The 15,990-nt window shown below is 44.2% G+C and overlaps 1 protein-coding gene across 4 annotated transcripts in view; it reads right to left on the bottom strand.

Moving 5' to 3' along the window:
* Positions 1-15,990, bottom strand: part of phkb (phosphorylase kinase, beta) — a 78,853-nt gene that overhangs the window by 49,663 nt on the left and 13,200 nt on the right. For all 4 annotated transcript variants that reach the window (XM_042060886.1, XM_042060887.1, XM_042060888.1 and 1 more), the window contains 4 exons: positions 12,369-12,476; positions 11,879-11,959; positions 7,909-8,024; positions 5,240-5,303 (listed from right to left, as the gene is read on the bottom strand). In XM_042060886.1, the coding sequence (XP_041916820.1) occupies positions 5,240-5,303; positions 7,909-8,024; positions 11,879-11,959; positions 12,369-12,476 (369 nt within the window). The remainder of the gene's footprint in view (positions 1-5,239; positions 5,304-7,908; positions 8,025-11,878; positions 11,960-12,368; positions 12,477-15,990) is intronic.

Raw genomic sequence — 15,990 nt, 5'->3', positions numbered from 1 at the left:
GGCCGATCCAATTTGAATTTTAATTAGATTGAATGGGATGGTGTATTCCTTTTACAATCCGATTGAACGGCCATATAAACGCTCAATCAGCTGAACAGACAATATATATTTTGAGCAGATTTTCAACCCAGCAACAAACACAATGAAATGTGCGCATGCCATTCAGCTATTTAGATTAAATGTGTTAGTGTTTAGAAACACCTGATTGGATTAGATTTGTGTGCCATGTTAACAGTAAGTCTGATGTCTTTAATTGGAATAACTGCAATCAGACTTCATGTAAACGAGGCGAGTAACTCCATCCATCATTTTCAATGTCTTTTAAAATAATTAAATTTGGTAGGTTTGTACTTGGCTAATGAAATGCTAAAATGGGGTCCTCTTTTTACATTTTAATATTTGGTTTCAGAGAATAACATAAGATAAATATAGCATACATTTCTGTATAAAAATCCCTTTGATCTTCCCAGTGTACAATTTGTTACTGTATGTTTAACCCATAACGATATCAAGAGGGTGCACACCTTTAAAATAATCTGTTTTGTGTTGTAAATGGCAATTACGACCATGCTAGTCTAAAACATCTAAAATTCATAGAAAGCAGATATAGAAGATGGTCCCTGCATGTGTAGTTGAGAAAACAGGAGGGAAAAAACAAAACAACAACAAAAACAAAAAAAAAAACAATCACTTTCAACTCTATTCCAGGCCGCTTTGTAAACTCATCCATTTTCCAACAGAGCTGAGATCTGACGATAAGTATTCAGTCAGCAAAAGCGCTCTGCATAAAGACCAAACAAAAGCCAAATGCCAGTGAATCCTCTCAGCAATCTGGCAGTGAGTGAAAGCCATTGTGCCGAGAGTGATCTACAACCCCCGAGGGGCAACGGCATGGCACAGTGGCGGCACGCCAGCGGGCATTTGGGTGTGGAGTGGCTGGCATCACACAACAGCTGTCTGGAGCTGCGCACACACTCCCAGCGTTCTCTGTGAGGCTCTCGGGCCCTGCTACTGAGCATGGAGAGGACAAAGGGTAAAGATGTGTCTGCACACTTAACACAAACAACCATTTAAGCACAAGAACACACACACACACAGGTGGAAGGCGCACATACATGCATACTAACACTCAAAAGGAGCACACTTACAGACACACACACACAGGTGGAAGGCGCACATACATGCATACTAACACTAAAAAGGAGCACACACACACACACACACACACACACACACACACACACACACACACACACACGATGGGAAAATAATTATTAATTTAAAGGTCATCATAATGTATAGAAATAGGTCTCTGCACTGCACCTAGCTTTGTGCACATTCTTATTTTACTAGTATAGAAGACTTGGGATTTATGGGGGAAAATCATAAGGATAAGCCAGTGTACCACTCGTGCAAATGTAAAGTCAGTCCCACTCACATAAGCTGTTTGTGGTGTACCAAAGATATGGAACCAGTCACCCAAACAAAATCAGCATGCAAACCCGAGAACAAGCCCAGACATCAACATGGTGTTAGTAACATCAGGCCTGGGGGGTTTGGAAGCCTTTGGTTTTTGATTAAATACATTCAGCCCACGGGGGTTTACTCAAGAGAGGTTTTAAGAGATACCACACACACACGCACACACACACACACACACACACACACACACACACACACACACAGATATAGGCACAAACACATATTAATGTAGTGCTTGTACCAATCTGGCGGAACAAATAAACGAGTGGGACTTTAAAGGCTTTAGGGGGAAAAAAGGAAAACAAAGCCGCTCAGTGAGATTGTCTAATTAAAGCCTGACACCTCCACTGAACAGCCAGGCAACCTGCCACTCCTTCCACTTAGAAAACTAGAACAATTATGCAACCTTTTCTATGTATATAGCCTCAAAACTTCATGAAAAGCTTTTTACTTCAACATGTTTCAGGGCTGATTTAAGCATATTGTGTGGGTTGCCTTTGGTTACTAAGAACAATTCAATCACGTTGACAGCCCACCGGCTTCAGAACTGGGCAGAAACCTCTATCTCTCTCTCCGTGGTCTAGTCAGAATGTCTCTGATTTTGATTTTTTTAAGTATATGCAGAGATATCCCAAATAGGTCCTGAGATATACTCCAATTTTTGATATACTCTAAATTTTTCAGTATGATAACCATCTAAAAATATATCATGCCTTCAGCCTTTGTCTATAGTGTGTCTGTTCAGACCTTACACAATGGTTAAACAACAGAGCCTAGATGTGGACATTTTTTGACATTTCATGATCAATGTTAAATGTTAACGTCTATTATTATGCTGGATTTAAGTTATAAATAGGACACATATTTTGACGGAGAAGAGGTGTTCTCGAAGATGGGTGAACATGGCTTATGTATTTCCTCATTTAGTGTATGGTAACTGTGGATTTTCATACCATACCACACAATTTTCAGAACACTGCTGCAAATCTATACACACCACTGCAAATGCTACAGCAGCATGCTATGCGAGCACCGATTTAAAATTGAAAATCATGACCTGATGTGCAGAGTTGCTCTGTTTAGAAAAAGAATCTGCTGCTATGAAGTTTTTTTCCTTTAATTGGACTCTCTCAGCAGTTCTGCTGTAAGCAGATATAAATGATTTATAAACTCAAGAGCACCCACCTTTAATCAATGCAGACAAATGCTTTTAGCCATCTGCCTCGCTATCAACCTCCCATGATGATTTGCATTTTACAGTACAAGACGAAAGAAGCAAATGGCTCGGTGATCTGTATGGTATCATGGGAATATGTGTGTGTGTGTGTGTGTGTGTGTGTGTGTGTGTGTGTGTGTGTGTGTGTGTGTGTGTTTATGCAGGGTGGGGGGCCTTGAAGCTTGTGGCTTGAGGGACAAGCGGAGCGGGCCGTGGAATCATCTGTGTGGAAACAGAGCCGTGCAGATGTGCAGGGACTCGGAGGAGGAATAGGCTGTTCATTCTGGGTTGTGTGTGAAGGCGTAGAGGGCCATCTCTAACCCTAAAGGCTAAAGAACAATTTGCTGTTTTATTTATTTATTAGATTTTAGGCTATGTAGCAGATAAACTATACAGTCACATTGGAGAACACTGCGTAGAAGCGTCATTGTTACTACTGTATGTTCCGCCTTTCAGAATGGTTCAGCGATTCAACTTGCGAAGATGGCTTCCAGGTGGACGGAGCCAGGCTACATAAAACCCTCCCTGTATGGCTATTCCCATATCAAACATGGAAATGTATTCAGCAAATGTGAAGAGTGTCAAGCTGTTCCATCTGTGCTCAGTAATTGTACGGGTTGGGGTTAAAAAATAATAAAAAATGTTTTAATCGGTAACCAACACTTAATCTAACAATGCTATGTTTTCCACCTATGCCATGTCATTACTCAGATACATACATATTTTAGTGTGACTCCATTAAAACTGGCTCCTGTTCAAAAGCAGGGCACTGCTTTGGTGTTTACATTTTTGAGCTCCTCTGTGTCCATCTAGTTCAGTTGACCAACAGTTTGACCTTATTTCACATTCAATGAAATCTCCTCTGAGAGACCCTTAGAAGATGGCCTCTGGCATCAGACCAGGCTTGCCACTGGCCACCTGGCTGGATGGCATGGACACACATAACCTTCATCTACACCCCTAGCCCTGCCCTTCTCCCACCCTGATCCACAGCATAAGGCAGAATACACACTTAGGCACCTTTTTGTTGCTAAAAAGGCGACGAGGCACTAATATTCCAAAATGTGAGTGTTAAAAGAAACACTAGATTAAAGTTGGTTATGTGTGTGTTGCTGCTTTTACACATAATACTTAGTTAGATAGCTAACTAAAACTACAACTATTTTCAACTTTGAGCACCAGGTGCCTCTCTCGTCTTTTTCCTCCTATGCGTTGCTTGAATAAGTGTGATGTACTGTATGTCGAAATGGTGTGTTTTTTCCCTGTCCGGTCATCCCTTGGAGAAACAAAAAAATGAGCACCTGGAGTTGGAATAAAAAGCACCTCTGTGTAAACGCAATCTACGGGTCCTCTAATGGTTCTCAAACTTTTTCTGTCATTCCCCACTTTGGAGGTGGGGAATTTTCAAGCCCCACCTGACCCTATCAACCCGGATCAGATGCTATTATTAATTCATAATGTCGGTCTGTTTATGACTTGTTTGTGTGTAGCTATTTGTCTTGAATCTATGTTCTTCCTTGTCACAAACAAAAATAATTTCCTCTTATTCATCGCGCCCCACCTGTCATGTCTCTATTCCCCACTAGTGGGGCCCGCCCCACACTTTGAGAACCACTGCTATAAGCAACCAAGCAGCTGGGTTGGGACTGGTTCAGATGCGCCCCACCTTATGATCAGAGCCCGGGTCCATTATGAGGTCAGTCGACACCTCTGACCGTGCATTTATGGGGGTAATCATTTCTGAGGCGGTGTCACAATGGGGTGAACCCGGGATGGGGAGGGGTGTGTGTGTGTGTGTGGGGGGGGGGGGGGGGTTGAGGATGGATAACGAGATTGCGAAGGTCAAATTCGGTGGCCAGATGTAGCGAGGGGGGATATTTGCTTTGGCAGGACAGCGCACACAGAATTTGATTTGGGGGCGTCCTCAAAGGTGAGAATGGAGGTCAGCGCTACATTTAATACCCATTACCCGCTTCAACGAGCTCATTGTTTCTCGGGAGGCCTTCCCCGCCAACCCGACCCCCCCACCACACGCCCACTCCCCTCTGAGGAAAGTTTTTCTGTTTCTTTGGGAGTGGCGCGGCTGCTGATAGGATGTTTTGGCTTTTCCGATCCATTAGCACGTGTAATGAATGGACTCCATTCCCGTCTTTACTCTCCTCCCCCAACACCAAAACAAATTAATCCCACTAATGACCGCTCCGAGGAACAGGGCAGTGGAAATCAAGGAAAAAACAATGCCAGTGATCCATCAAGGCTGGGAAACAGAGACAAACACACACAGATTATCACTCCAACCATTGCAGTGCCCACAAAACTCTCCACAGACCACAACCAACAACATGCGTGCTTTGACACTGCCCTTGAAAATACATTGGAAATACAGTTATGCTATGGTATGGATTGTCATGACAGACAGACTTAGTAGCTTTTGACATAAGCTGTTGTGGTATGACAGTTAGCAATAACGGCAGCATGACGCAGGGTTATGTGTCGCCTGAAAGGCCAGTCGTCTGTGAGTGGCAGCAGAGGTATACACACCTGATTTCCAAACAGGTTGAATCCATTGATGGCCTCCAGGGCTGCTTTGGCCATTCCAACAGAGCTGTGAGGCAGAAAGGTAAACATTAGATTTTACACACATACACAAATCACATGCAGGCATCCCATACACATTCAGTGTCAAATTTGAATTCAAATTTGGACAGAGTAAAATTGATCAAGAAAACAGAGAAAAATTGATTAAGATCCAAATATGGAGTCTTTATGCAATAGAAGTCTACTGAGAGACCCAGTATAAAGAAGTATACTGTATACTTTACTGTTTAAGTACAGTATAAAAGCCTCTCCTCCAAATCCCCACTACACACGCATGCGCACCCAAGTATATGAAATGTACTTAGCATGAGAACAAAACCCCCACAGGTAACAATATGACTTAAACAGCTCAATCTGTTCCCCTTTTCATCTGCCATTAAACAGACACATTTGCTTTGCCCGCTGGCTTTTATTAAACCTCTCACTTGAGCAGAGCCCAAGTAAAAAAGAAAAAATCAGTCACACACACACACACACACACACACACACACACACACACACACACACACACACACACGGCATTCATTGGCAGTGCTTGCTGTGTCGAGCAATAACAAAGTGCTCAGTGGCACAAACTGAAGCAAAATCAATATCACCAATGCGGAAAATGAGCAAATATAATGACCACAAGAAGACGCAGAGCCCGAGAAGGCCAGGACCGAATACAGCTCCTGGCGATGGTACCCTTCACACACACACGCTTATGTACGCACACACGCTCATGCACCGCACGCACACACACACACACACACACACACACATGCATGCGTTCATACACACACAGACACACAGACACACACACACACATTGCCCAAACCTACACACATACGCTCTCAAACCCAGACAAAAGGCAAGAGAACCATCAGCTGTCCTCACAACCCCCGGCAACAGCGGGCTTTCTAGAGGCTCCATCGATTTAGTGCCGAGAGCAGCGAGCGGCGCCACACCACGCCACACTGTGTGAAAGCAGAGGGCAGCCAGGGCTGCTGACGCCATACAAGGCCACAACAGGAAGTGGACGAGACGGAGGGATAAAAAAGAGAGAGAAATCTGTCTGAGAGGAACCCATAACAATCAGTCACTTCCTCAGTGGACAGTGGGCTTGTCATATAAGGGCGCAGAGCACCTCTGTGTGTATCTGGTTGCCAGGGCCAACTGAGCTCTGGAGCATCATTAGATCCATTTTAATGAGGGGCCCCAGGGATATCCAGATGACTGTTCAAATGACAAGTAAAACATCCAGCATTTCGCCCGCTGATATGAAAGAGTCATGCCCATAACAATTCAGCCCCTGTGATAACAACAACAAGGATACATATTATGTATAAATATTGCATCTGTACTCTACAAAAGGGGCTGACAGCTCCGCTCAGACAGACGTTCCCACACTGGGCGGCGGGCGCAGTGCTCCCAGCGCTCACGGTATGAGATGGGCTATTTTGCGAGAGGTGATGAGACCCACAACTAAAAGGCAGCCAGATTGCCTTGCTTTTCTGAGGGGACGCACAGCGAGCGAGGGAGAGAGCATCATTACCGAGCCCTGCTGCTAAAACGGAGGACTATTCAGGGCATAATAGGACCTGTAACACACTTGTGCACACGCACACACGCACACACACACACACTCTCTCTACACAGAGAATTTAAGAAACACAAACACAAAAATAAGTCGTTACTCTAATCTAATGTCCTGCACACAACCCGCCAGCCAGGTCTCTCTTGAGAACACAGCGTGCGTCTTCTGGCACTAACAGATAAGGTATGCTTGTCCTCAGCATGCTTGTCTATCTCCTTCTTTGTGTGTGTGTGTGTGTGTGTGTGTGTGTGTGTGTGTGTGTGTGACTATGTAAGAGGAAATTACTTGTTCTCCTCCACATATCTTCTGCCTTCACTCTCCAAACACCATCTTACCTTTGATTATATCCATTGCAATTTCACCAGTCGCGCGCACACACACACACACACACACACACACACACACACACACACACACACACACACACACACACACACACACACACACACACACACCTTGGCCATCAGAGCTGGTGTTAAAAAGAAAGATGACTGTGTAGAAAATAATGGCTCTGGCCCTGAGGAAGTGTATCATGTGCAATGTAGCATGGGAAACTCTAGCAGAGCGTGCCAGGGGTAAAAGGTCAGAATCAGTAATAACAATGAAGTCATTTAAAGCATTAAAAAACATTCCGTCCGCCATTACAGATAATCGTGAGTGTATTTACATCACAATGAATCAATGGAGAGGGATGAACCTCATCATTAGATGATTGAGATCAGCAGTAACTGTGTGTCACTGTTGTTACGTAAGGGACAAGGCAATATGGCACCTAAACAGATGCACTGGAGGTGTGGAGTATTTGTGTTGTGTTGGTGAACGTGTTTGCAGTGACAGTTTCATGTGCTATGAAGTCCCATATGTGCTGCTTTGATACTGACGTGTTTATTTGCTTTATTCTGTATGGTGATGATAAGTAGGTGTTGTGTTTGTGCTGTTATGAGTGTGTGTGTGTGTGTGTCTGTGTGTGAATGTGTGTGTGTGTGTGTGTGTGTGTGTGTGTGTGTGTGTGTGTGTGTGTGTGTGTGTGTGTCACCTGGAGTGTAGTTCAGTGCTTCCATTGTTGTACTTGCTTCCTCTCTCCCACATGCCGAAGTCGGGCACCCGGTACGCCCTCTCCACACAGAACACAACATTCTGGATGAAAGCCACCTGACCATGTAAAGAAATAACACAGAAAAAAAATATATATATATCAACAACAAACAGACAAATAACTGTTTCAAGAACAAATACTGGACACAATGTTCTGAACATCAGCAAAGTTGACAAACCTTCTGCTGTTATTATTCTTTGATCTGCTGTCTCTACTGACACCCCTCCTCCCACCTCCCAACCCATCTCACTGCCTTTAACTCTCACTCGCTCCACATCCAACACAACAGCCGGGTCTTTTTTTCCTTGTGCTATGAAACAGCATACCTAGCTCACTCGTCCTCGTATACACCATCTTGATCTGGGAAAAATGTCTCGGGACTCGGAACTCAAAGAGAGATAGTTCCTGCATACCTTCCTATTATTTTTGTACAGCTGCATCAAGTCACGTTGGCCTACCACACACACTCGATCATGAATAATACTCTCTGTACTCCGCCATGCACAGTGACTGCTTTACCCAACCCCTCCCCTCGCCATCCTTTGCTTCCCACTTTGTTCACGGGTGGCATTCGCCGTTGTTCCCGCATGTGGCCACGGCGACGGTGGCGCTCCGGGAGCGTTCCTTCATCTTGCCGTAAAAAGCAGGCCGGCGGGAAACCGGCAGGGAGGGTGGAGGCGAATGAATGGTGACTTTGTGCCGGCGTAAATGAGGGGAACGCGCACACGCACCGGGGGGAGACGTGACTGACAACGGCGTTAATTTAACATGAAGAAAAGCAAGAGGCTCCCCCTACAGCACATTAAAACGGGCCAGAGAGATAGAGTGGAAAACAAAGGCGAAAGAGAGAGAGAGAGAGAGAGAGAGAGAGAGAGAGAGAGAGAGAGAGAGAGAGAGAGAGAGAAACTGGAAAAGAGACAAGGGGATGAGAGAGAGAGAGAGAGAGAGAGAGAGAGAGAGAGAGAGAGAGAGAGGGAGAGTTTAGGATGCTTTATTTTGGGTCTGCGGTGAGATGATTAATGTGTGGAGCTCTGGAGCGCCTTAATGAACACCATGGGCCCAGGGTGGCACCATTCTCTCCCCACTCCATTCTTCTTCCTCTTCCTCGCATGCCTCTCCATCTCTTCTCCTCCCTCTCCCTCTCCCCTCGTCTCACTCCCTCGTCTCACTCCCTAGCATTAATTCTATTCTAATTGAGGAGGTAGTCTGAGCCGTCCAACAGACCGCGGCAATTTTTAAGTCATCACAAACAGACAGAATTGACTATGCAAACATGCACAGGTCTCCACACCTGACAGGCTGATGTTCTCTATATTCCTCACACCCACAGAGACACACATGCGCGCACACACATGCACACACACAGACAAACGCACACACACAGATAAACGCACACACAAACACACAAACACACACAAACACACACACACACACACACACACACACACACACACACACACACACACACACACACACACACACACACACACACGTACACACACAGACACATGCACACACAAACACAAAGGCACACAAACTGAATCTCCTCTTTCTCCTTCTCCATCTTTTGACTTCTAACAGAATAGACTCACTATGTCTAACTCCCAATGGAGAAGGAACAGCAAACGGTGGAATGCATCTGAGAAGAACCTGCACTGCTCTGCCATAACATGATTACAAAAGGAAAAAAACAAAAACCTAAAATTAAATCTAGAATTTCCTCCCCATTGGTTCAGCTGAGCTGTAATACTGTAACTGCGATGTGAGGCCTGCTGATTTCATGTTCATGCTTGGTAATTGTATTACGCAGTCCTATAAGCACTGTTTAAACATGCAAATTAGGACAACTCCACAAATAGGACAGGCCATATTAAGGGCCGCGTTTATTTGCTTTCCGGATTTGGGCATCTAAATATGTAAAGGTGAGGCCTGTTTCCCAACAAAGTAAATATTTGTCCTAATTGCCAAAGAGACAAATTGTTCAAGTGCAAAGTTTTATTTATTTATTTATTAAGATGAACCGAAGCATAAAAAATATATAAATATGGATAAATAAAAGGTTCCAATTACTCCAACAGAAAAACAGTTTTCACAGCGGCATGCAAAGGCACTTTCCCCATGAGCTGACGGCGGGGAGGAAGAATGGAATTAATGAGCAGCTTCTCTCCCAGGTGGGGGGGGAGAAAAGAGAACAAGAGGAACGAGAGAAATGGAGAAACAGAAAGAAAGTCAGAGATCGGAAAAAAAAAAGATTTAATGGCCGTTAGAAGAGGCCTTCCTGTAACTGGGCACCTGTGCTGTCAGAGTTGGACATATCCAACTACAGCGGCTACAGCACAGGAACAAATCAGCTCCAATGGATTTCTTTTGTTTCCCAGTCTCATGTTGTTTTTGTCATGGCAGCAGCTGTGCAGATACAGAGTTTGCCTCAGCGACTGATCTTTTTCCACTGAAAAGAGGACTGTGCTACCTGACTATCGTAGCCAGTGCTGATGATCTATTCATACTACTGTACAATTAGAATGTGCTTGTTTAAAATGGCAACTGTCACCTATGCAAAATCACACTTGCTTTTTAAACTTAACTACAACAACATCCCATTTGTTACAGCTCTTTTCAGTTGCTGCAATGTCACAAATGGCATGTTAACACCCAGATGCCCAGAACTGAGGTGTATTAATACTAGATAGATAGATAGACAGATAGATAGATAGATAGATACTTTATTGATCCCCAGGGGAAATTCAAGGTCTCAGTAGCATACAGACAACACACACACATTCACTAACAGCAGTAAAAGTAATTAAAAGTATATAATATAAAAACACAACTAAACAATAAGGACAGTAGAAGATAAAGAATATACTAAATATACTAAAATACAAATTATACTCACTAACAATCTAAATAAATTCTAAAAACAGTATCCACATAGTGGTGATTAATCAATCAAGAGGCGCTTGCAATGACTGAGGCAGGGACTGAGCCTGTGATTCTCTGTGCATAGTAAGGTAAGGTAAGGTGCTCTGTGTGAGTGAGTGTCACGGTGATAGTGCAGTGGTGATAGTGGTCATGGTGATAGTGCAACAGTGCAAGAATAAGTCTATATATCTATATATATAACTATTTTAAGAAAGGGTATAAGTGTGGCCACAGTTCGGCTGTGGCATGGAGGGAGGGGTTATGCATATGTGCTAATGTGCTAATATAGCACGCAAACAGTGAGGCAGAAAGACGGTGGTAAAAAGTGGCTAGTGGACAGACAGTATCCAAACATGGAGGGGGTGAAGAGGCAGACAGACTATCAGACTAGCAGACAAAGACACAATGTTGGGACACTGGAAAAGGGATACCTGTAATTTCCCAGCTATTAGCTGAAGTTTATACATTGATTTATGAGGTTAATACATAGGGGCAGTTAATATGGTATGAATATGGTTTTGTTTTTTTAACTGGCATAAAACACTGTCCTGTGGTTTATACACAATGCGGCTAATACACAGGAAATTACTGCACAGTCTGAATCGAACAGTTTGGAATGTTTCTGCAAAAATGTTTCAATTCAAAGTTCAAAGAAAACCAGTTTGCTGCAGGAGTCTGCCACTGTTATCTGAATCTCCCATTCATGTAGCTGACCTCTCACTGATCTAAGACCAGATCTGTGAGGTCTCTGGGCCAGACCTGGGCCAAATCTGGGCCAATGCTGCTCGACAGTATTAGCTGCTGCATTGGCCTCTACTGCTATTCTCCCAACAATCCTCATCACTCACTACAAGGCAGGGAGTTCAGGTCCTGATGCAAAAGGTTAACAGTGATTAAGCACCACTGTCACCAGCAGGGCAGGAGAGCCCGACTGCGACTGTGACTTCGACTGCGACTCTGGCTTTGGCATGCTCGCCTGTGTCCATACCTCATCTGTGTTGTAGATGATCTGGAGGCCGGAGCAAATCATCTCCACCAGATACAGCAGGAAGAGACACACGGCATCAATCTGAAAGAGAGAGAGAGAGAGAGAGAGAGAGAGAGAGAGAGAGAGAGAGAGAAATTAGTTGAGACTTTCAAATGATCCCCATCAGAGACAGAAGCTGGGGACATACGATGTCAATCCAATGAGGCCAATGGGGAGACAGCGACCTCCATAGTCAGAAATGCAATCTGAGTTCAGCAGGAAAGTAAAAAAAATGTCCCCTTCTGTCAACCCCCTAGGAGATAACTCACAAATCATTGCCACCAGTTCTATTCGCTTTTAATTTGACATCATTTATGGGGCCAAGGAAGCCGGCAGAATGATCATTCGTTTAGAGAGACCCAAATGAGGCTTTCAGCTGGAGAAATAGCAGGCAGCTGCCGTGCTGCACGCTAGGCCTTTATGAGGCGGCTTTACGGCCTTGCATAAGCACCTGCAGATGGTTGTAATCCTCGTTGGAGTACACCTCGTCTCCCGTGTGCAGGTTGAATACTGAGTGGAGACACTTGGAGGGGCTCGGGTCCTGTTTGAACTTTTCTACCTGTGGAGGTGTCAGGGGGGAGAGAAAGAAAAAAGAAAGAAAGAAAGAAAGAAAGAAAAAGGAAGTGAAACAAATTGTGAGTGAAAAAGATAAATGAAAGAGAGAGATGAGAGAGACATACTTTTTACTTTTATACTTTTTACAAGTTAAATACCATACAAACTGTGAGTGTGAGTGTGGTGTATGCAGTCATGCTAAGAAAGCAACATTGAATTGAGAGAGAGAGAGAGAGAGAGAGAGAGAGAGAGAGAGAGAGAGAGAGAGAGAGAGAGAGAGAGAGAGAGACGATGGGGAAAGGTTAGAAGGTAAGCCGGCCCATAAAAGATGCATGTCAGACTTGGGCTCTCTAGTACGGCTTCTTGTCTATTATTCATGGTCTCCTTACGATAGGTCAGTTCGGATAGCACTGAATTGGTATTCCACAGGGTCATCACTAGCAGGGGCGAGAGTGAATGTGCGTACAGTACCTGGAGATTTCACTGCGTGTGCTTTTTTTCAACCCACAGAGCTAGCTAGATTGAATGAGTGAGTGGAAGACTCAGGACAAGTCATCACATGCTAGAGGAATGGCATGTAATCTGACAAAAAAAGCCTTTGACAGGATAGATAACAAGCTGTTTCTCTCAGAGAGAGCAGTCTAGATTCACTCACTTTTTCACTATTGAACATAAATGGTGATGGATTCAAGAAAAGGAGAGCAGTGCACTGGATGAGATTCTTTCATCTCTTCTTACATCCAGTGCGAGCAGTGTCTCGCTGAACCAATAATGAACCATGTCAGACATGTGTGAAAGTGGATTGAATGACAGTAGTGCGAAAACATCTTTCATAGCTGACATGACGGCAAAATGAGTTTATGTCTATAGTTATGTGAATACCAAATATGTAAATACCAAAAATGTGTAGTATTGTCCGCACTGATCTTCTGAAGTGAGATTGTTTTTTCAATAATTTAGCATTGGGGATTGTGTGAGACTAACACCTGTGTCTGTATGTGTGTGTGTGTGTGTATATTGTATATGTGTGTGTGTGTGCACACGTGTGTGTGCACACGTGTGTGTGTGTGTGTGTGTGTGTGTGTGTGTGTGTGTGTGTGTGTGACTCAGACATAAGACACACACACACACACACAAACACACACACACACACACACACACACACACACACACACACACACACACACACACAGAGGAGCACTGGGGGACTGTGCTGACCTCTGCTACTGACCGCTCAAACCCAGCCCCCACAGCACTGTCCAAGCGTTATAAATAAGTGGCCCAATTCTACATCCACCTCCTCCATCTTCCTCTCTGCCCAGAAGAGCCCGCACTGCCCATGATCTCTCTCATCCTTCATCCTGCTCTCTCTTCCTCTAATGCAATCTCTTTCATGCACCTTTCCCCTCTTTCTTTATCCGTCTTTCCTCACATATACACACAAATACTCACACCATCTCTATCATCCACTACCATTTTTCTTTAGTTTCTCTCTCTCTCGCCCCCCCCCCCCCCCTCTCTACTGTGTTTCAGGCTGTCAAACAGCTGCATAACATGATGGGTCTTATCACACTGGCAAGGAGACAAAGGGCCCTATCATGACAGTCAAAAGCGCATCGTCACTCGTCAAAAGCTTATTCAAATTTAGTAGGTTGTGTCCAGTCCACATTGGGAGGGTTTTCGTTATCAAACGTCGAGTGCATGGTGCAACAAGGTGTTCCTAGGTTTTTTAATCAGTCATGGGTGTGTTTGGGGCATATAACATCGTTTAAACCAATGAGAATGACATCTGTCATTCCCTTTAACGGCATTCAACATTCATTAACGACATTCAACGGCGCATTTTAAGGAGGCTGCTTGCGAGACCGTATGGAATAGTCATTCCACTAAACCATGCTTTACTAAAACCTAGCATAGCCTTCACGCATTTGCACTCCTCTATTATTTGAACTTATTGGCAAAGTTAAACTAACTTCACCATGGTGTCAGTTAACGACAAGACAGTTATATGCAGTTACTTTCACCATCGAAAACATAGGCTGGAAAAAGCAACACATAACTTAATATTGCTCAAATGACTGAATAAAAAACATTTATCCTGCAGAAGAGTTGCTTATATGTTGTGACAGTGCGTCTTCAGCTGTGCTCCATAAGTGTCCCTCGCCTCTCCCCTAATCACTTTTAACCGTCATTACCAATTTGCAAATGATGGTGAATAACTACTCATTACGAGATGTCACAGTATTTCGTAATATCTTTATTCAAATTATGTTTCCCATTGTAACGTGCGCTGGTGTGCTTTCATGGATGATAGAAGGACGGTGCGTTGTGCACCCGCCAATATGACTGTTGACAATGCGCTCTTAAAATACATATAAACAACTCGCCATAGACTTCTGACCAGGTGTACAATAGCGATTTTTAGACTATGCGCCAGGCCACTCCCTTAGTTGTTAATTGCCACACCCCTGGGTGCATTGTTTTAAAATTAAACGTGCAAAATAAGGAATTAAACTTTGCGCCGGGTGGAAAACGAGTTTTACGCCATGCGCCAGTGTGCAAAACACAGCCCATAGACACTGAGACAGGGACAGAGATAGAATGAGGGAGAGTGATAGAAATAGACAGACAGCCAAGGGAGAGACAGACAGCAAAACAGAAAGAGGAAGAGAGCCTGAGGTGTGTCTCCCTTGCTGCAGTTGAGCTCCACTTAAAGAGAAGGACAGCAACACCTGCTCAGGTATGGGGACTCCATGTCAGAACACATGCTCGTCATCAGGACCTGTTAGCATCAACCCGGAGAACCTGAGCAGAGGACTGCCAGAGTGTGTGTGTGTGTGTGTGTGTGTGTGTGTGTGTGTGTGTGTGTGTGTGAGTCCATTCACAAGCGGCCCTCACTTGGCGATATTTAAATCCACCCGACCGCTACTCGAACTTGTCATTAGGTCTTGTGGCTGCATTGCTAAATTACCAGGTAGGCCAAGGCTAAACAAGCTGCTCTGGTGGTCAGTGCGTATAATGCAATCTTTTGCTTGAGGTCTAGGAATTGCACTTGAAGTTACTCAGTTAGTTAAATTCGGTTAGTTAACTATTGATGTTAGACTTCTCATGATATTTGAAGTATTTTTTTAAAATATATTGAAGTTATTTTAACTGAACCACCCACAAATTACCCGAATATCATTAAAAAAAGATTTGTCTGACTCAAAACGGGTGACCGCGTTAACAGGTGACCGCGGGTGTCCATGGATGTTTGCAGGTGTTCGCGGGCAATTCGGATCAGCCCACGCGTCACTGGTGTGTGTGTGTGTGTGTGTGTGTGTGTGTGTGTGTGTGTGTGTGTGTGTGTAATTGTGAAAAAGGGAGAGAATTACTGTGTGTGTGTGGGGGGGGTGGGGTGGGGGGGGGGGGGGTTCAAATGATCAGGGACAGAAGCTGGGGACATAACAGCTGACTATTACTCCTTAGTCAGAAATTCAATCTGGGAGTGTTCATGTGTGCATGCAACAAGTGAATGT

This window comes from Alosa sapidissima, chromosome 14, assembly GCF_018492685.1.
Source record: "Alosa sapidissima isolate fAloSap1 chromosome 14, fAloSap1.pri, whole genome shotgun sequence".
Taxonomy (NCBI): Eukaryota; Metazoa; Chordata; class Actinopteri; order Clupeiformes; family Clupeidae; genus Alosa; species Alosa sapidissima.
This window is presented reverse-complemented; position numbering and strand designations above follow the sequence as displayed.